This window comes from Lytechinus pictus, chromosome 7, assembly GCF_037042905.1.
Source record: "Lytechinus pictus isolate F3 Inbred chromosome 7, Lp3.0, whole genome shotgun sequence".
Classification (NCBI taxonomy): Eukaryota; Metazoa; Echinodermata; class Echinoidea; order Temnopleuroida; family Toxopneustidae; genus Lytechinus; species Lytechinus pictus.
Genome location: NC_087251.1, coordinates 26,633,013 through 26,656,442, shown reverse-complemented (window position 1 = coordinate 26,656,442; position 23,430 = coordinate 26,633,013). Strand labels below are relative to the sequence as shown.

At 33.8% G+C, this 23,430-nt stretch overlaps 1 protein-coding gene across 2 annotated transcripts; it reads right to left on the bottom strand.

Annotated features, from left to right (window-relative positions):
• Positions 1–6,425: 6,425 nt before the first annotated feature.
• On the bottom strand, positions 6,426–22,159 carry LOC129265337 (3-hydroxybutyryl-CoA dehydrogenase-like). 2 transcript variants are annotated; one of them, XM_064102362.1, is made up of 8 exons: positions 22,030–22,159; positions 14,703–14,839; positions 13,807–13,912; positions 12,902–12,996; positions 11,626–11,722; positions 10,810–10,908; positions 9,271–9,381; positions 6,426–7,837 (listed from the first exon to the last, which is right to left on the bottom strand). In XM_064102362.1, the coding sequence occupies exons 1-8, from the start codon at positions 22,079–22,081 to the stop codon at positions 7,659–7,661; spliced, it is 876 nt and encodes a 291-aa protein (XP_063958432.1). In that variant the 5' UTR covers positions 22,082–22,159; the 3' UTR covers positions 6,426–7,658. The 2 variants fall into 2 exon arrangements, with proteins under 2 accessions (XP_063958432.1, XP_063958431.1); XM_064102361.1 differs by lacking the exon at positions 22,030–22,159 and adding an exon at positions 17,930–18,027 and having other exon boundaries at positions 7,531–7,837.
• Between the last annotated feature and the right edge of the window lie 1,271 nt (positions 22,160–23,430).

The following is a 23,430-nucleotide window of genomic DNA, read 5'->3' as shown; positions in this document are numbered from 1 at the left end:
CTTCACCCTAATCTCTCCCTCTCCACCTCTCTCTCCCTAAATAGCCTTAAAGTGCCCCCTCTTTTATCTCAAATCCTCTCTCAAATTACTTCACCCTCCTCTCTCCCTCTCCATCTTGCTCCCTCCCTCATTAGCCTGACAGAGTCCCCCTTCCCTCTCTCTCCATTCCTTCATCCTTCTCTCTCCCTCTCCATTTATTCCCTTTCCTCTCTAGCCTAATAATGCCCACCCCTTCTTTCCCTCTCACACCCCCCTCTCTCTCCCCCTCATTCAAATCCTCATTCTCTCCTTGTTTTCTTTCTCATCTCCATATGTATTATTCTGATAGCCATGATTTAGTTAAACCATGAACCTGGGTGAACTATAAAAGGACTGTGGGTTAACTCAGAATGCACTTATATACAATGCCAGTCATTGTTGTTATCTTATTCACCAGTTATAAATTATTCTTATCCTGCTGCAAAAAGTTGACAAAAATTTATTGAATTGTGAAATGGGAAGAATATAAAAATAGAAAAATATAATGAATTGGTACATTATAAGTGCCACAAATATGAAAGAAATTTTATGAAGCCAGCATTCCATACAAGTGTGCTTTATCTGACAAGTCTGTTACCATATAGTATTAGTAACTGTGCTTCTTGGCAAATCAAAATCAAGGAAAATTGTCTGATATGACAACTTGAAAAAAATAAAATAAAACGCTCAACGCTCTCCTCTTTTCCCCCAATCTTTCTTGATCACCCTCCTCTCTCCCATTTTCTCTCTAATCCCTCTCTCTCTCTCTCTTTGCACCTCTCTCGCGCATATTCAAGATTATGACAGCAGTGCCCTTTTCCTCTCTCTCTCCCATCGTTATCTTTTCAACCTCACTCTTGCACTTCCTTCTTATTTGATTCCCTTCATCTCAAAAGATTGTCTTTCTGCTACTTTTCTTTTCTTTCTCTATCTGTCTCCCACTCTCTTAACCTCCCTGTGCCCTCTGTACCTCCCATCCATCTACACCCCCCTCTCTCTCTCCCCCTCTCTCTCTATACACTGTAGTATCATTTTCCATTTTCTTTCTTGGTTATAATCCATACATTAACTGACCCCTCCCCTCCCCCTCAGAGTCTACCATATTACTTCTCATATATATACATGTGGAGCGTTGTGGCCCAGTGGATTAGTCTTCGGACTTTGAAACAGAGGGTCGTGGGTTCAAATCCCAGCCATGGCGTAATTTTCGACAAGAAACTGATCCACAATGAGCTGCACTCAACCTAGGTGAAGTAAATGGGTACCGGTAGGAAGTAATTCCTTAAAAAGCTGTGTGCGCTATGAACGCCTAGCTTAGCCGGGTAATATAGGAGCGCCTTGAGCACCTAAGGTGGATATGTGCGCAATATAAATACCCTATATTATTATTATTATGTATCTCGTCTCCATATCTTATTGCTTTTATCTTATTTTGCCATCTCTCTCTCTCTCTTTCTCTCCCTCTATAAATGCCCTTTATAAAGATATAAATCAAAGATTATTTGTATTAAACAAATAAGATAATTTATATTGAGTTAATGTACTGTGTGTCTCAGAAAAGTGAACCCAAATTTAATCCCAGAGAAAATATAAACTCATTGGCCCATATTCTGAACTCTGGTTTAAATTAAACACTGGTTTAAAGTTGTGGTTTAACTATGGAGAGCCAATTGGAGCACAAATCCCTTACAGTACACATTCAATTTATTAACTCACATGGCACCCAAATTGTTCATAATTGTCTGGGAATGATAACAAATATTTTCTTCATTATGAAAGCAAAATGAAGCAAAACAGTAAACATAATAAATATACAATATAAACAGAATTTTTAAATTTTTGGCTCTCCATGATGTTAGCACAGAGTTATAGACCGTGGTCTAAGTTAAATCTTACTTCAGAATATGGGCTATGTCAACAAAAATCATATCTCATAAATGAATATGCTATTGGCATTCAAATGCTTCTACTTGACAAGGTTTCTAGGACTCCGCATTACTGACCACCACTGTTTTGAATATTGCACATAGTTCACTTTCATGCTAAACACAGTGCACAATATGAACAATGAAAAATAAAGTTAATAGAACATCGAAACATATGTATACATGTACGTATATATATATATATATATATATATATATATATATATCCAAACATGTTTAGTAAAGTCAATTAAACCAGAGAGCAAATACATAATTCCATTATCACACTTGTAATTTGCCTATTAGCATGTAGTGAAACTGAACCACCTGTTATTTTGCAATACCATAGGAACAATGGTGTACAGTGATTTTTTTGACATAGAACTTCAGCCTATTCATGAATCTTTGGAATACTAGTAAGTCAACCTTTCAAGTGATATAAGTTTCATAATCATTAATTGGATAATTCTTCCCAAAACAATCATCTTGATTCATGTACATTCTGTGTAATAGCATAACTACTTGTGGCCAACACTAATAGCATTTTGCTCATCGGTTATTATTTTCCAATAACAATCTTATAATTCTCTCTCAAAAATCTCTGTAAAACAAACAAAACACCATTTCATTAAGAAATAATTTTCTTTTACTGTGAAACCTTTAATAATCATATATTCAGTCTATACATAAAGATAAGATGTATCAATATATACAAGCATTGCAAGGGCAGTTAGAATTGTCTTTATTGACAATGAGTAGACAAAAATGGAAGAAAATCTAGAATCTGTAGCTCTAAACCATCTTCTTTCTGAATTGAGACAAAAACTAAAGTCAGAAATGTTGTGTTGTAGAGATATCTAACCTTGGAAATCAAATGGTTTGTGTGAGAGCAGGAAAATAACAATATGATGGTGAAAGTGTGACTCAGACATACAATAAGAAAATAATGGAATTTGAATAATTATGAGATCACTAAATTTATGTGAATCTTAAATTGGCAATCCTGATCAGTACCACTTTTGCAAAGTGGCACATTTTACTCATGTATTTGTATTGGAACAAATGTAGAATTTGCTCCCACCCTAAATAACAAGGGCATCAATCATTCAAAACATTTGAATTTCCCACCGGTGTAGATTTGAGCAACAACCTATCATTCAGGGAAGGGGAAATTTATAGCACAACCACCCCCCTACACATCTTCACTATAGGAAATCCCGACAGACCTATACATTTTTATTGTTTCATTTTGTTCAAACTTTTACCACTCTTCCATTTTTTTCTTCAAATTTCTTATTAACCAATGGCTATACGATTTGATTTGCTTTTCATTCTATGATTTGGTCAAGAAAAAAATTGTGATAATTTTCAGAAACAAATGCTAACAAGACATATTTGCATATCAAGGTTTCAGTTACAACCTACAATGAATATGAAGAAGGTTGTCATTACAATGCATAAAATACAGGTAAGTTACAAATCAAGCTTAGATGGTGATTAAAAAAAAATGCAATGAAACACATGACAATACTAGGTCTTAAAATTCAATTTCAAATTCACATTTGCTTGATAATCTATTTCTTGCAAGATAAAGTATGAATTGGTTTGCCATAGTGTAGTGAAAATCGATCTACATGAAATTCTACAAGTAAAAAAAAAACTTTCATGAATAAGCATGAATTTTGTGATAAGGTTTAAAGCTGTAGACTTTTCCTAATATCAAGCATAGAAAAAGATGGAACACATGTGGCATCTATACCTGATCCATTATCATCCACTAGAAATGAAAATATTCCCTCCCATTGGAGTTGTTCTTTCAGTTTATTCTTAACTAAATATATAAATCATTTTTTTTAAATAGAGCATAAATGGAGTCACACACATAAGTATTCAACACAATAGAAATAATAAATAAATAAAGGCTATCAAAACTCTTGACTGTTTGTTTTTACAAACTGAAAATGAAGATATAGTATAGAACAATATAACTCACACTGTGATGATAAACATCTAAGTGACACACAATATGAGTGTGAACAATACTTTCTTTTTCTTATTAAACAGTATATTATACTCTGCATACATTTTCTGCAAATAAAATTAATGATCTTTTTGTCCTAATTATGATAAAATCACTTATAAACATATCATTTTTTACATTAAGTATAAAAACTGCAAAATTTCAATAGCTTTTTTTATGATTTAACTTATTAAGTACCCTTTCTATTATGAATTTATTCCAAAAATTGTACATGTAGTCTGGCTCCATGTAATAAATAAATTAAGAACAATCCTGTGAATAAACAAGAGTCTTCTGTTGATATACTAGCTATAAGATTTTTAAATGGTGATACAATTATCATCATATCTCCATGAACAATTATGTGTACAATATACGAGGCAAAGTATTACAAAATTGAAAAAAATTAACACTACCATTGAAAAAACAAAATCACATTCATGATTAAATAAGCACTTTACAGATATATCAATACCAACGCATTGCATAGTGGCTTGATAGAAAACTTTCTCCACTCCTACGGAAGCATACAAAGAAGCCCCTCCAATATGTAATAAATACTCATAGATTTTCTATACCATACGTCATGAGAGTATGGCAATAATGCTTGACACCAAACAATACAATCAACACAACAATTAATTTGATCATCTGTGAGGAGTAGCTAAAAACAGATATTGTATACATACATGTATATATATATATATATATATACAGTGCGTCCCACAAAAAACGAAACCGAGATTTATCATAACTTAATCATAAATACAATAGACAAATGACCTACCATTTTAAAGCTCAGAATCTCCTCTCTCATTTGAAATTACTTAGATTATTTCTCATTCACGCATGAGTGAGCAAAAACAATTTGAAGAGGGGATACCAAAAAGTCATTTGGCGGGCTGTATCTGGGTTTCAAAAAGAAAACCACATTTTTAAAAAGTTCAATATCTGCTCTTTAATTTGATACCTCAATTACAGAAAATGGTCAAAAAATAACAAAGCTCTGGTTATTTGAAATCAGGCTTGAATTTCAATAATTTCATAAAATGAAGAGGTTTTACTGGCTAGCGTTCAAACTCACTCGACGCTCCGTTTTGTTGACGATCAGTCATGCATTAAGTCTTTTGTTAACCATGCGATAGCTTCTGTGGGTAACCGGTGAAAACACGTTATTTAATGAAATTATGGAAATACAAGCATTGTTTCGAGGGACCATAATTTTTTTACTTGTTGACCATTTTTTGTGATTAAGGTATCAAATAAAAGAGCAGATATTGAACTTTTAGGCATGAGATTTTCTTTTTGAAATTCAGATACCCCCCGCCAAATGAGTTTTTGGTATCCTTTCTTCAAATTGTTTTTGCTCACTCATGCGTGAATGAGGAATAATCTAAGTGATATCAGCTAAAAGAGGAGATTTTGAGCTTTAAAATGGTAGGTCAATTGTCTATTGTATTTGTGAATAAATTATGATAAATCATTGTTTAATCTCGGTTTCGTTTTTTCTGGGACGCACTGTATATATCTCTCAAATAAACAATAGATATCCATTGCCATCCCTTTATCAGATATAGAGAAAAATAGCATGAGTTGCATTAAAAAACTGGGAAAATACCTACATGTATATACAATCATATAAATCTTTAAAAATGGTTTTCCATTGTGAAATGACATAATCTGTTATATTATATGAAAGATAATTTTACAGTCGACTACTTTTAAATATTTAAAGTAGACACCCGGGCCCCATCTTACAAAGATTTGCGATTGATCCGATCAACCACAACTATGGAAAGCCAGCAACATCAACATATAACATGCTTGTTTGTTCAAAATATTTTCTAGACATGCTGTTTATTCATACATTCATTGTTTTCTTCAAAAATGAGGGTGCTTTGCTTTATTTACAAGAGACATTGTGCAAATTTCTTGTAGAAAAAAAATATGACACTGATGGAATTCCATACATTTGAGGTAAATCGGATCAATCGTAACTCTTCATAAGAAGGGGCCCTGAAGACTCAAAAGTATTTCATCGCTTCTAACTATATATGTGCCTTAAATGTAGCTATACAATATTGCACCAACATATTCAACAACTCATTAATAGCTTACTACATTTAAAGTGACTGTTTAAACATTTTCTACATACATTTAAATTTTGTGGAATAGATCTTTATATTCTGGACATCTAAATATTGGTTGAACCATTGAAGAACATCCAAATGATTTTGGTCAGATCAAAGACTACTACAATGATTCATAATAAAAATTCCTACTATGAATTAATAATTCCAACTGTGGGCAAGAAGAGTGCAATAGCATCCCAACTCACTTTGGGTGCTCTCATTTTCAATTCAATTCAATTCAATTTATTTATTTGACATCCTTTAAAAACATATGTACAAGTATACAACAACAAAGGAGTAAAAGAATTTAAATCACAGTATAAGCGATAAAAAATTGTCAAAATATAAAAGAAATGAAAATCAAATGTAGCGGATGTAAGAAGTCAGAAAGGCCATTGACCTGTCAAAGGTCAAAGGTCAATTTTAGTGAGCAAATACTCCTGGACCAACATTCTGAACTCTCTGTGGCATCTTACAAAGCTGATCGTGAATTGCGCACAAATTTACACATGACTTGTGACTGACCTGTTCATGGGGGCAAAATGTGAGACCCCTTTTTTACCTCTTATAACACAGTGGGAGTGAATTTTCTATAGCACTTTAATATCATATCCTGACATTTTTTAAATTTTCATTCATATGCTTATGCTTGTTAACAACAAGAATTTTAATTTACAAAGATCAGGGCCTCGTCTTACAAAGTATTGCAAGTGATCTGATCAACCACAACTACGAAAAGCCAGCAACGTCGATATCCAAATGCATATTTTATACATATGATGTATTAATACATTCATTGTTTTCTTGAAAATTCAGTGTACTTCTCTTTGTTTACAAGGAACATTGTGCAAAATTCCTGGAGAACAAAAATTATGGCATTGATGGATTTCAATAAAGTTGAGGTTGATCAGATCAACTGCAATACTTTGTAAGATGGGGCCCAATATCAAATGGGAATACAAATGGTTGAGAATCTGACTTGGCACCCCATGAACATGTCAACAGTCATGCATAAAGCTGAGTTTAATGTACAAACAGCTATATGGAACACATCCCCTGGTTTAACTCAAAGGTTTACATTTATGTTAAACCACACATAGCCAGATGGAACATTAATCTCTACGGAACATAGATATTTGATTTGTAAACATTTTTGGTATTCATATCATATTGGTTGTCTGGGAATGATAAGTGCAATTGTTTTCTCGACCATTATATTAAGAGACTAGGACCCTGTGACACTATAGATTTATGACAAATTGCAATTCAGTACAACTATCATGATTGGTAGATAAGGGATATAATAGACATTGTGTTCACGCAACACAGATACTGATTGACCGATGTCATTTTACAATTTGCAAGCAATCATGTTACAGGGTCCAGAAGTCCAACAAACAAAAAATGAACATTAATTGTACAAAAATTTTTTTTTACTTCTGACAATTTTGGCTACTCAAATTAAACCATGGTATTAATAAAACTGCAGTTCAGCATAAAGGCCATGAAGCCTCTTTTTATGATTGGAAACCCTGTGCAATAAAGTTCTTAATCATCATTGCATCAAGCCGTAAACACGCGAATGATCTCTGAAATCTCCTTCCGGCATATCGGGCAGCAGTCTTGGCGATTTACGAGCGATTTCGCACATTCGTGACAAGTGACGAGATGGTGGCATGGGCACAGGAGGCAGTCACGTTTTCGGTCCATGCAAATTGCGCAGTCGAATTCGTTACTCGTGGCTGAAATGTCAAACCGTGAAAGCAGAATGCTTGTTAGTACAAACCCCATGTAGCATGCATGTGTAAGTACAAAGAAAAGAATAATTTCAAATATTGGATGAGAGCATGTACAAGTATTGAAATCTGGTGTGAAATGTTGTGGTAAACTTCAACAAATTATAAACTCACATTTTTTTTAACAATGAAAAATAATGATAAAAGATGAACAAAAGAACAAATTTTAAACATCAAAACAATTATGCCCTTTAAAGGGTAACACTGCCCTGATACAAATTTTAACAGAAAAAGATTTACAGGAGTGACACGGGTAAATGTTCAAATTAGAGTTTGAATTTTTTATAATAAAACCAAAAACAAACATGCTATGTATGTTGAAACATAGTAAAACAAAGCTCAAACATTTAAAGTCATAGACATATGAGGTGACCAAAGAAAAATTGCAAGAGATAATATCATAGACTGCTGTCTGCATACTAGTACTTAGTAGGGGAGATCGGGGTTAGTTGGAACACGGGGTAAGTTGAAACATTGTAATTTTCATTAACGCCTGTAAAATAAATTTATGCAATACTGCCCTCAATTTATTGCTATTAATAATACAACAGTGTTGTCCCCTACTTCCGATCTACCCTACTTCTGCACACAACTGTGAACCAATTATATTATTAATAATAGTAATAATCCGCTTTTATATAGCACTTAATACATCGGAACGACGTGTCTAAGCGCTTTACAGATATATTATCCCGGTCATCGGATTCAATCAGTTATTCCCGCACACAATGTATGCATATCCTCCACTCCCTGGGGAGTATTCCAGTCAGTCGCCGGTGAGGCGCACACAGTACTGGACAAGCTACAATGACTTTCACATCCTACCGGGTACCCATTTAGCACCTGGGTCGAGAGTGGCAAAGTGTGGATTAACGCCTTGCCAAAGGACGCCAGACCGCAGTGGGATTCGAACACACGACCCTCTGTTTACAAGGTGAGAGTCAGAACCAGAATTGACAAGTCTGATTTGCATTGCAGTTCTCTATCTTAAAAAATATTAAAGCTTTTATGCCAGATCAATTGGGATCACCATCCTATTTCATAAAAATAGCCTTGTTTTCCATGCACCTGAATACTGCTTCATTAGAGATATGAGATTCGTTGACAAAAAAATCTGAAATAGGTCAAACAATTACTTCCATTTAGATTTCACGCACCAGCAATGGCACCATCAAGCACCATCTTGGTTTGCACTACACAATAGCAATATGAGAACATGGACAGTTCTTTCACAGTTCAGCTGCTACCTTTCATTGATGTGGCACTAAATGGCACAAGGTATTATGAAATAGCAGGTCGTTATATTCTGGTAGCTATTTCTAAACCAACATACATGCTCGTGCAGTATCACATTACATGTAGAATTAGAATCTACTCACCACATTCATCATCTTGCATAGGTGTTGTATTGCCATCGTGGCCCAGGCCTGGTACATCATTTTGAGGGAATCCCGCAAGTCCCCTTTGCCTCAAAATCTGCTGCCGACGTGCTGTTTGAACCAAGTAACATGAAACATGACAATTTTACAAAACAGTTTTCAGAATGTAGGTAATATAGAATGTAGCCAACAAGATATGTTGAAATTAGTCACATGTGCCTTCAATATCAATTAATTAATATTTTGTTTACATAAGGATATTCTGTAAGTCTCATTTGCCTTAAAATCCACTGACATCCTGCTGTTTGAACCAAGCAACAAAATATGGAGTCAAGTTTTGAAAACATGACACATTACAGATTCCTAAAAAAAAAATGTAGCCAATGAGATATGCTGAAATGGTGTAATGACACTGTTCACATGTGCCATATTGATTATATTCTTTAAAATGTGTAATTCTTCATATTCTGTAAGTCTCCTTTACTTTAAAATCTGCTACTCCAGCTAATGTGTTATTGGATCAAATAACAAAATACAAAAGGAATTTGAAGGAAAATGCAGAATTAGTTTCACTCAAAAGAGCTAATAATGACACTGATGTAATTAATTATTACGAGAATGAATCCATTAAGAGAGAGCTACAAGTGCACTCTTTATTTCTTTTCTAACAAGCAACAGTGTACAAAATCCAATTACTGATTTTTACATATTTCTGATGCGCGTAAAACCATTGTGTGATGATTATGTAGTTTTATAAGTTGAGGATGTCAAGGTACATACTAAAATTTTTTAGTAAGGCTGATATTACCAATAATGTGCTCTTTGAAACAGAAAGACATAGGCAGGTTTTCATGAATGTTTAATCTCCGACATTTTTCTCTGGATTTTTGCTTATATTCTTAAATATTATTAAAGGGCAAGTCCACCCCACCAAAAAGTTAATTTGAATAAATGAAGAAATTCCAACAAGCAAAACACTGAAAATTTCATCAGAATCAGAGGTAAAATAAGAAAGTTATGACATTTTAAAGTTTCGCTTAATTTCACAAAAACAGTTCTATACACATCCTGGTCGGTATGCAAATTGGCAGACCGATGACGTCACCCACTCACTATTTCTTTTGTATTTTATTATATGAAATATGAAACATTCTAATTTTCTCCTCATTGTCATGTGAAACAAAATTTTATTACTCCCTGGACACCTGGAATTACCATTATTTCAACAGTTTATGGTTAAGTCAAGTTGGTCCTTATTGTCAAATCTGTAAAAATTGAAATATTGTATAATTCAAACAATAAAAAACAAACAAAATAGTGAGTGATGGACATCATCGACTCTCGAATTGCATATCGCTGAGTTGTGCGTTTAACTGTTTTGTGAAAAATAAGCGAAACTTAAAAATGTCATAACTTTCTTATTTTACATCAGATTTTGATGAAATTTGCAGTGTTATGTTTGTTTGATTTTTCTCTATCGATTCAAATAAACAATTTTTTGGGGTGGACTTGGCCTTTAATAACAAAATCCAAACCTACCCAATTTTCTTGAAGCAATCTGGATGGCTGAGAGGATGAGAGGTTCTTTACCTGAACGATAAAAGAGAGTCTTGCCCATCTTCTCCAATAATTGCCTCACTATTAAATAAAAAAACACAAACATCTTGTAGAAAAACATGGTAAAGGCTATTACCGGTAGTTGAAAATGGTCATCTCAAGGGTTGATAATCAGTATAGGTATGTTGCATGAGCAACATACTAAGAATTGCTTAAATCAATTATCATAGGCATTTACTTCGATTGAAGAACATTTTGCTATCTCTTTAAAGCAATGTCTCTTATTTATCAAAACATAAAGAAAACCACATAAAAATGAGACTCATGATTTAGGTTAATGTATTTGTTCACATGATGTACAGTAATTTGATGTTCATTATTACAGTTTCAAATAGATACACTAAACTATCTCTACATTATTAGATGTTGTTCCGTTTGTTTCTATAAAGTTTTCTAAAATGGGGGGGGGGTTATAGCAGCATGCAGATCTCTTATCACCATACATATGAATTATGAATTTTAAGGGGTATTAAGCTATTGCAGAAAGTCATTACCAAGTTATTTATTTATTTATTTTTTGGTGTATGTATAGTTTTCTAAATTGTAATGATAGATTGTATAATTCCTCTTTGTGTGTATATACATGTACTGTATGTAAAACATTCATGGACCAATGAAATAGTCTTGTACTACTGGTTGAGGTAATCTATACTTCACTTAGAAAAAGAGATATTTCCATGACGTATGATAACTTGTTGTTCATAAATTATTATAACAGTTTCTTGAGGATGAACTCACCTTTCTCTACATTATTAGGTGTTGTGTGTCTGGTTGTAGTAATCTCTACTTCAGGAATTGTGTATACAGGATGAAGAAACCTCAGGTTCATAATCCTCTGTTTTGTTTAATAAAGAAGAAATTAAAAAAATACAATCTAACAGATATGGCAATAATCAAAATCATTTTAAATTATTATTTTCATTTGATGAGCAAATACAAGATATTCTTTGAGTGATTTTATACCATCAATGTGTATTTGATATCATAAAAGTTAGGAATGCAACTCATTATATCAGAGTATTCATTGCATAATAAAAATGAGCTACATTCCCAATAGAAACAGACTACGAAGGAAATTCTAAAGCAATTTTAAATTAGCTCTTGTAATAGTCCAACAAGCAATTTTATTTCCTATGTATGCGAGGCATTTGGATTGCAAATGAAAACTGTAGTTTGCACAGTACTCCAAATCCTACAGGAGAGTGAAATTGTTATAATTTGCCATTTGCCACATTGCCCTGGAGACCACTGTAATAATTTAGGGGAATGCCCGATGTCATTCTCTATGATTCCTTTCAGTAGGACTTTATTATAGTTTGTATCTAAAAAAAATGTGTATTTTTGTAAAAACTTATACTGCTAAAGATTCATGGGGATTACATACCTACATGCTTGAATCACTGAAATCAGAGGGGCCAATATTTGTCATTGCTAAATATATCAGACCAGAGGGTAATGACAGTGACTAGCTATATTTATAGGAAGCTATATTTACAGGAAACATAAAAATGATGCATTTAAAAGAATCATTAATTCATCTATGACTCAAAACAACATGATTCTCTTGCAAGCAACACATTAATGGTTGCTCTTAAGGCCAGTGAATATGCAAGTCGATTTGACCCCAGAAACTGACTCTGATTAAATATAAACAAATAGTGCTGGTAGAGCAATACAGTGAGTAGAACAGTGTGACATCATTGAATGAAAAAGGGTTACATGATGGAAACCCCCATAAATACTCTTGTACTTCCACACGCTTTGCACTTTTTATAAAAAAATTGGGTTTGGGTGCTGTTTTAAGTTCATTTTGCAATCTAGAGTCTTTCAGTATGGATAACAGAATATAATTTTTGCATGAATATGGCAATGCACCAGCACGCCAATGCACCTGGCTAATCGCATAACCCATAGGATGTTATTTTCTTCTTGGTTTAAAAGCCTCCTAAATATGGCTTACAGAGTTACCGTGTTTAAAACCATTACACATTCACAATTAGGTTTTGATATGTACCTCTTTACAATTTGCCCGTTCTGCAACTTCATCAATATTACACTGAAGAGAATTACTGCCAATAATAGCATCTGGTTTACACATCTGAGTTAGCCCTGTAAAGAAATAATTGAACACCAAGAATGACATAATTATATTCATAGATTGAATTATTCCGTGTAAAAGAAGTGAAATTTGACCGTTATGATTTTATAGAATGTGTAGAAAGACACAATTTTATTTAAAAAAAAACTGAATTATGAAATGAAAAAATGACTAGAAAATGATAATTAAAGGTATAAAATTTTCATACGCATCTATAGAATATACAACATTCATATTGAAAGAAATGCAAGTAAGTTTTATAAATAAATAAGACAGTAAATTACAGCTTATTGACGGTTTAAAGTAAGATTACATGTACATAAATATGGACTCACTTAAAGCAGTTCAGTATGATAGAATTAAACTGATCATCAGTAAATCTTAGATAAATGCATGTCTATTCATTGAAATTATAGATAAACAACAGATGAATGATAAAAATGAAGTGTAAGATGGAGATATGCAGAAAATTTAATTATGTACGATTGAAATGATTGTAAAGAAATAAGGATTCAAAAGCCAGTATTACAAGGATATATTTATCATATCCATGATGATGCTAATAATTATGTAGTAAACTTAATGTCCAGTCCAGTGACACTACTGGTGAGCCAAGCATGTAAAGAAAAAAAATTCAAACTCAAAATTAATAACTTTCAGACTCAGACATAACAAATAATTAGAAATTTGTAGCACCCATTCCACTTACAAAATCAAAGATGAATGTAGGCCTACATATAAGCCTTTGAAACAATAAGAAGTGAATGAAAATCAAAGGACAAAATGGAAGATCATCAGAAAAGCAGAAGACCAAGACTTACTTTCAAACAATTCTTTCTTGACATCTAAATCTTCAATCACAGCCTCAAAGATGAACTCTGCATCATCTACTGCATCCTCTAATCGGCTCATGCATAATACTTGCCCCTAGAAATCAAATACAGAAAACATTTAAATTTATAATGATTTCTACTGTGCCTCCTTTTTCATACTTCAATAGTTTGCACATTTTCCTAATTTTGAATAATAAAAAAAGTATTCTGAGCCTATTTTCTTGATGTATGAATTAGGCTTGATCTATTCAATATTTCCCTGTAAATGAAAATACTCTCACTACACTACATGTATAAACAACTCTTTTGTAACAAATGATGATGATGATGATGATGATGATGATGATAATGATGATGGTGATATGATGATGATGAAAGATAACAACAAAAAGAATCATCTACAACATAACTATAATCATCATCACCATCATCAACTTTCATGACATTCCAACAATAATCATTATCCAATACCCAATGATCAAATTTTCACTCCAAGATGTTTTTTTTACATTCATCTAATCTAATTTAAAGGGCATGACCATAAGAAATTTTAATCATTACAAAACTATATAGTTCCAGATAAGATAATTGAACCCATCTTTCTACCTAGAAATTCTATTTTAAAGGGTCACTTTGAGATGATATCATATGAAGTTTCAGAATTTCAGGATAAAAAATCATAGCATGACATTCATACTCAAATATGAAAATATAAACCATTGGCAACAAGAATAATCAATATCCAATCTAAACTGAAAATTATGGATATATCCAAAACTAAACTAGTTGCTTTCTGGAACTGGGTTGTCACTAAAGAGTTCAGATATCAAGGAATTTTTTATAATTAGACTATCGCATGATGATTCCATCAAATTGATAATTACCAGAAACTTTGGGTGTGTCATCAGCCCGTCTCTATGTAATTCATCTTTGTCTTGGTCTAAATTCTCCTGAACAACAGAAAGAGCTGATGCATTGACATCAAATATTTTCACCCGATGCCCATGATATGCCATGCATCCTGTGATGGAAATGAAATGAAAAATACATTGGCTCTATTTCTAACAAGTTACATCACTAACTCATTTCAGAAAAATCTTAAAATTCTTGTGAAGTTTCACTCCCATGATAGATCGACTGAGAGGAATCCACAACCTAAGTTAATGCATGCTAAAACCAAAACACTAGATGAAAGTAGGCCTACAATCTTTATCTTTATTCCTACTGATTTAATTTTTAAAAGCGATGATACTCTGAGAGTTACCCATGGGAAGTAGGCACTCATGGGGTCATTAAAAACACACCGAATCAAGCGTGGGTAAAAACTACATTTCAACAAACTTTACTTGGACAAAAATGATTTGCATGAAACCTTACCCTAACCCTAATTCACTTTGGGTCGCTGTCGCAAAAGGAACTCTTCCCGCTTGGGAAACTACTAGATTTGTTCAAGGCTTGTGGGTTTTTTAATTTTTTGTTAAATTTTTCACTGCTAAAAAAATATTCCTCTTTCTTTTCTGCTTTCATTAAAGGACAAGTTTTCATGAAATTACCACCTGATATTACTCCGTTTACCCAATATTACCCAATTAATGTGGGCTCATTAAAAAAAATATATTAGTGTCATTAAGGTCATTGAAGCACATTTTTACAACCATATCATCTTATATTATCCTAGAATCCTACATCCTAATCCTATCCTACACCTATCCACCGGGTCCTGTCATTGACTTCTATATACTGAGCGAGTTTACAACACTTGACAAATTAAGGTTAACAATTATTTAACCCTAAAACATTTTTCTAAAATTAAATGTCATGATTATGAATAATATGATATATAAACTACATATTTTTCTGAAACTTTTCTGGGTGGAATCATTGCATAAACATATCAATTATTACAGCTATATTAGCTAAAATTTTGGCCATTTATTGTAGTAATGAATATTCATGAGTAACTAATATTGCCAGCATTTTCATATTACTCCATTTACCCAATATTAATGGGTTCTGCGTGGGTTGGAGGTCTCGTTTCCATCTGGGTTCCATGTGGGCCCATATGGGACCCAGATATCCCAGATAAGAACCATATGTGATCCAGATACTTTGCTGTCTGGGAATGGAAGCGTTTCAACATTACCCATTACCCCTTATCAACCTGTTGCAACTCGGTAAAATGTCGGTTTCATCAGGGTGATAACAGTAATTTTTTTGGAATTGAAGATTTCCCTGGGATAGTTGTAAGATTATTACTAAAGTTTACACAAGGTTACAACCAATGGAATCCATTTAACATTACCCATATTGCCTTTCATCACCATGTTGTAATTCAGTATAATGTCGGTTTCATAGGGGTAGGCCTGTAACAGTATTTTTTTTTGGAAAATTTTGTTATAAATTTTGTTATAACCAATCAAGCCATTCATCATTACCATATTACCCCTCATCACCCAGTTGTAACTCGGTAAGATATGGGTTTCATCGGGGTGATAACAGTTATTTTTTGGATTAAAAATTGTTGTTGGGATTGCTGTAAGATTACTGTTATTACTAAAGTTTGCAATGTTATTACCAATCAAAGTCATTCAACATTACCCTTATTACCCATCATCACCCTGTTGTAACTCGGTAAAATGTAGGTTTTGTGCAGGGTGAAAACAGTAATTTTTTGGACTTGAAAATGTTGTTGCGATTGCTGTAAGATTACTGTTATTACTAAAGTTTGCAATGTTATAACCAATCAAGCCATTCATCATTACCATATCACCCTTCATCACCCAGTTGTAACTCGGTAAGATATGGGTTTCATCGGGGTGATAACAGTTATTTTTTGGATTAAAATTTTTTGTTGGGATTGCTGTAAGATTACTGTTATTACTAAAGTTTGCAATGTTATTACCAATCAAAGTCATTCAACATTACCCTTATTACCCATCATCACCCTGTTGTAACTCGGTAAAATGTAGGTTTTGTGCAGGGTGAAAACAGTAATTTTTTGGACTTGAAAATTTTGTTGCAATTGCTGTAAGATTACTGTTATTACTAAAGTTTGCAATGTTATAACCAATCAAAGTCATTCAACATTACCCATATTACCCCTCATCACCCTGTTGTAACTCTAGTACAATGTAGGTTTTGTGCAGGGTGATAACAATCATTTTTTGGACTTGAAAATGTTGTTGCGATTGCTGTAAGATTACTGTTATTACTAAAGTTTGCAATGTTATAACCAATCAAAGTCATTCAACATTACCCATATTACCCATCATCACCCTGTTGTAACTCTAGTAAAATGTAGGTTTTGTGCAGAGTGATAACAATAATTTTTTGGACTTGAAAATTTGTTGCAATTGCTGTAAGATTACTGTTTTATTACTAAAGTTTGCAATGTTATAACCAATCAAAGTCATTCAACATTAGGCTACCCTTATTACCCCTCATCACCCTGTTGTAACTGGATAAAATGTTGGTTTCATCAGGGTGATAACAGTAATTTTTTGGACTTTTTGGACTTTTTTCGCTGAGATTGCTGTAAGATTACTGTTTTATTACTAAAGTTTGCAATGTTATAACCAATCAAAGTCATTCAACATTACCCTTATTACCCATCATCACCCTGTTGTAACTAGGCAACTGTCGGTTTCATCAGGGTGATAACAGTAACAGGTAGCAACAGGAATTATAATTACGGTAATAGCATGGTAATAACGGTAATATTTGGTGTTACTCAAATTTCCGGGTGATATTACCGGAAATATCCGGTAAAATTGGTAATCGGTAACACATTGCCAAGTGGGAAAGTAAAAATCTCGGGGGCTAAAATTCCAGTTGTTTTTGCAGTATACGCACACGAATGGGACGCAATCCCTGGCTCCGTTAGTGAATGATTTTTACTCTCTAGGAGCCTCCTGGCTAGGCTTCGCCAGAGATCCTAGAGTCACTCCATCTTCGTCGCTCGTTATGGGCGATGGCAGGGGCAGGGCCGGGTGGGTCGTAACCCAGGGAGCTCGTCTGTGTAATACTAGGCAGACATATACTCTCCAAAATGGGGTAGAATGGGGTCGCAATAGCACTCCATATAATGGGGAAAAATAAATTATGCACTTACCTCGATTATATGGATGAAGGTCTATCGTGACACAGAATCCTGACATCGAGGCACAAACTGGACCCTCAAAAAAAAGAAAAAGTTCTGTCTCGTTCGTTCTCCTTCTGTCAAAATTGAAAACAAAATCGCTCATCGATATCAAGAACGAACGCGACAGAGGTCTAACTTTTTTTTTTTTTATTGAATGAGGTGAGGGTCCAGTTTGTGCCTCAATGTTAGGATTCTGTGTCATGATAGACCTTCGTCCATATAATCGAGGTAAGTGCATAATTTATATTTTCCCCTTTTATTTGGAGTGCAGTAAGACTTCCATATGCACCCCCACTAAAAATTGAAAATAAAAACATGGATAAGGTTGAGAATATATCTAGCTCTCAATATAGAACATTTATGATGGAGGAGTGGAAATACAGCAAAATATGGCTTTATTCCGTCAAATTTCGAACAGGATCAGGATCTAGTGCGTGTTATATTATTGTCCATAGACATCAGTTTATTTAGTCAGTAAAACTAAAAGGTCTGTTAGTCTAGACAAGTCAAAATATCGGCTGATAATCGTTAAAATACCCCTTCCGGTATCAGTGCTTCTCGCTAGCATAGGCTAGCAGGAAGAGGTCTTGACTGCAGATAAAACGAAGCTGAGTTTGAGACGAGTCCCAACTAAGGTAAGCAACAGTGAAAAAATGATAGAGAAAAATCTGAAGTGAACGAACTGGAAGTCTCAACAACAATCTTTTGTTATTTTTGGTGGGGTGTGCGGAAAGAGTTCCATATGATTGATATACACCCCCACCAAAAATAACAAAAGATTGTTGAGACTTCCAGACTTCTAATTCCGGTTCGTTCACCTCAGATTTTCTATCATGTCTATTACCGGGGGTGCATATGGAACTCTTTCCTGGAGTGCTATTGTGACCCCATTCTACCTCATTTTGGAGAGTATATGTCTGCCTAGTCAGTTTAAGACCGTAACACACGTACGAGTCCTGGGATCCGGGGGCCTGTTGCATGACGAGATGAGCGATACGTAGGAACGTCCTAGGACCATTCTTCCGAGATAGGAAGATTGGCGACAAATCAGCGCTTTCCGTTTCACGAAGGCAATTTTGTCTTTCAAGTCCGCGACATCGTTTGATATCGATAGTATCGGAAAAATATTTAGTCTTCATCGTCACCTGAACCTTTTATTTCGGAATGACGACTTTTCATAAAATCATATATTTCAATAAAAGGGGATCAAATGTTTTATTTATTACTGATTGTAGAATTGATGTATGGAGCGTACTTTATGAGGTAAAAAGAGAAAAAACTTTCAAGATTCACAAACATAACTGGATAAAATCGAAATTTTCATTATTTCCCTCATTTAGAACACGGTGTCCTTTTAGAGACACCTTTCATTGATATTTCAACGAAAGAGACCCTTGTCCGACATAAAAATTGATTTAACTAAGTAATTTCGACATTTTATTAGTTCAATATACTGATTTTTTTATAAAAATCATATATAATGATGATTTTGCAAATTATGCGTTAATATGTTATCTGTTGAGGTAAAAATAGGGTTTGAATGGAGTAAACAAAATCAACAGTGTCTGATTGTATGAGACTAAAAAGGAAAATATGAGAGGCTGCCTGTGAAAAATCGAATTTATTTATTTTATTTGTCAGATATAACGCAAGAAATACAAATGTGAGTGTTTAGAGTATAAACATACCTCAGTTGCATGATGAGTAACTGAAGACAAGGAAAATATGAAAATTGCTGCAAACATGTCCAAGTGGATAAAGTAGTGCTTTGCAATAACAATTAAAACATAGAAACATAGAAACATAGAAAAAGGTGTGTAATCCGCAATGAAAAAAATACTATTTACAGAAATAATGATGCTAAATATTACAATGATCATAAACGTTGGTCATCTTTACAGTTAATTACTTAATTTATGGAAGCTTATATAAGAATATAAGGTTTAAGAATAATATAAAAAATATATATGTTCAACATTTCAAAGTTGAGGAGTATAGAGACTACATTATTGCTTTAACATTACATAGGGGCCGAAAGGGGCCTACCCTACGATTTAAAATGCGCCTCTTCGTATGGACTTTCCATAATCTTTTCTTTAATGAACTAGCTTATCTTCATTTGTAATAATTTTGATGTATTCGTAAGCTATTAATTATAGGCCTAATCTGTATCTTAAATTCAATTAGCTATTTTGTTACTGCAGATTTTTTGTTTTGTTTCACTGTTTCACATCTCAAGTTAGCCCAAATCCGACAATTAATATTTATTGATTAAAATTATCTCAGCAAAAAAAATAATTATAATGAAAATGAAAATGAAATAAAAATAAATTACCATGTTTAACATTTTAGTTTTGTATCGTTCTTTTTTTTTTTGATGAACGTTATATACACGTTTTTTACCTTACATAATTTCTTTTAAAGAAATTTGTTTTCATGTTGTTTAATTATCTATAATGAGAAAGCATGAGGGGTCAGAGAGATATAGTGCCGCCCATTTCAATATTTCAAAAAAAAATTAATGGAAATGGTGTGGGGATAAGACGGAGAATAAAAGAAAACATATTTAAAAGCCTACATTACCCTCGGACATACCAATGCCCAGAGAAGTTAAAATAAAATGACATCTGTTTTTGGTCGTTCTTACGTAGAATGGTTCTACGAAAGACCCTTTCATGCAACAGGCCCCGGCTCGCTTCGCCTTCGCGGGCCGCAGCTCCCTCGCCCTCGACCTCGGTTAGGTGGGCCGTGGACGTACTATTACTAACCTCGCAATACGGTACGGTACGTGTGAGTAGCCAGGCGGCTTCTAGAGAGTAAAAATCATTTACTAACGTAAGGTCACTCTCATACGAAGCCAGGCCTTCTATCTCATAGAGCCACACAAACGAAGCCAAAACCTGAAACTTTCACCCCCAAGATTTCTACTTTCCTTCTAAAAGATCTAGACCTAAATCATGTACATGGGATAAAACTTCATTTCCGACATTTCTACGCTCTCGTTGTTATTTTTAAACAAGAATTCATAAAAAAAAATGAAAAAATATTGTGAAAAGACGGAAGAGACTTGCCCGATGTTTACGCCGCCATCTTGTTTCTTATTGTACTTCCCCATCGTTACGATTTTTTTTTTTATGAATTCTTGTTTAAAATAAAAATAACGAGAGCGTAGAAATGTCGGAAACGAAGTTTTATCCCATGTACAATTTTTTTAGGTCTAGGGCCTAGATCTTTTATTTTTTTAGAAGGAAAGTAGAAATCTCGGGGTGAAACTTTTCAGGTTTTGGCTTCGTTTGTGTGGCTCTATGAGATAGAAGGCCTGGCTTCGTATGAGAGTGACCTTACGTTAGTAAATGATTTTTACTCTCTAGGGAGTCTAGAACTAAGATTAAGTCTAAAGAAGCCGCCTGGCTACGACCTACGTATGAGTGGCCGTGTCCACTTGTTCACTGCAACCACCCTGCCTGTTGGGAATCTACAGGTTGGACTATGGCATGCCAATGCTGTACAGAGCACACACTTTGAAAAATGATTAAAATATCACTTTTGTGACCAAAATTACTAATTTCCATAGGCCTACAGTTGCAATTTATTTTTCATTAGTAACTCGGGAATAATTTTTGTATCTACTAGAGCGCTCAAAAACTTGAATTTTGGGCATATTTTTGTGTATGCCCTCTATTGGTGGAAAATAACATGGCAAGAAAATTTTCATTTTTTAATCTCTGTTTTTAATTAAGAAAAAAAATAATTTAAAGAATCAAATTTACTTAAGGGCCAAGTTGTATGACGAATAGGTGTAATGAAAACTGTCAGTGTAAAAAAATCAAGCATTTGTCCCAAAGAAAAAGAGAAAATTAGCCAAACATTGCCATCCTTATTTTGCCACACATGGAGATATTATAACTGAGAACAAGGTTATATCATAACCTTGTTCATTGAATGAGTGGCCGTGTCGTTCATGTCGTTGTGCGTGTGTTGCTGGGCTTTTCTTCTAAGACAGTTCTAGTTCTTGAGCCTGAGCCAGGCCAGAGGAACTATGTCAACCAATAACACATTTTAATACTTACCGGCAATTTTAGTACCCATTAGGCCGCAGCCAAGTACAGCAATTTTCACCATAGTTCAAATTTCCGAGAGTATTGTGCAGTTACTGTTTGCGATTACGAATTTCCTTGTTTGTTTGCATTTGTACGCTGTGGTAATTTAGCCATCAATTTATTTTCAAATATATATTTTTTAACTTTGCTCGGAATAAAATGACATTAAATTATTTTTTAAATATAATATTCAACTAATAAATATATTATTATGTGGTCTTTTACGATTATTTTAAATATTTTTGATACTTATTTTTATTTTTGAAAACTACTAGTAATGTTACTCATAATATTGTCGTCTGCTGCTCAATCACATTCAAACAAATTAGCAACAAATTATAACCATTATATTTGTTCATACATAGAATTGTACGGTATGACATTATTCATATAAAATACTGAAGATTTGATGAAATTTATATGAATTCATTAATCTTTTCTTTTTTAATAATCCTTTTTGGTACTGGAGCTGTGCGCGAGCAGACGAGCAGACGATACGAGGAAGCTGGCGCGATATCGATATCGCCCGAAAATTGCCAGTTAGACTAAATAGTTAGTTGACAGATGTGGTGTTAATTTTTCTTCTTCTTATCTGTGTCTGTGAGGCCTTCGATCATTTTTTATTGATAGTTCAAGCGATTTGTACTAGTCTTTGAAAATATAAACATGTCTTTGAACAAAATTGGAAGGTCTGAAGATTGTGAAAGTACCGCAAAACAACGATGGAAACTTCTTGGAAAGGTAGGCCTCAAAATTCAAATCATTTTGATTTGATCACTTGTTCACTGCAACCATCCTGCCTGTGGCCGGCTGTGGGGAATCTACAGGTAGCACACACTTTAAAAAATCAGTAAAATATCACTTTTGTGACCAAAATTACTTATTTCCATACAGTTGCAATTTATTTTTCATTAGTAAACTTGGAATAATTTTTGTATTCACTAGAGCGCTCAAAAACTTGAATTTTGGGCATATTTTGTGTACGCCCTCTATTGGTGGAAAGTATGATGGGGTGTCCAAACTTCGCGCACTTTTCAAAAATACTCATCAGGTTTAATTTTTTTCACAAAATATTCATAAATTATACAAAACCAATTCAAGAAATAGTTACCACATTGACGGCAAGATCGTAAACTATAAAATCATGGACGAAAATGTAAAGTAGGTCAAGGGAATTCGCCGGTATCGCGATCTCAAAATTCTATTCCGATCGGCGAATGCGCGCTGTGCTGGAAAACGTTCAGAAAAAGTGTGACCTAACTTCGCGGACCAAAGTTTTTGTGGACATTTAAACAAAAACTCAAGCTCAAAAAGCGAAATATTTATATCAGATTGATGGCAAAATGCTATAGAATTGGTTAGTACCACATT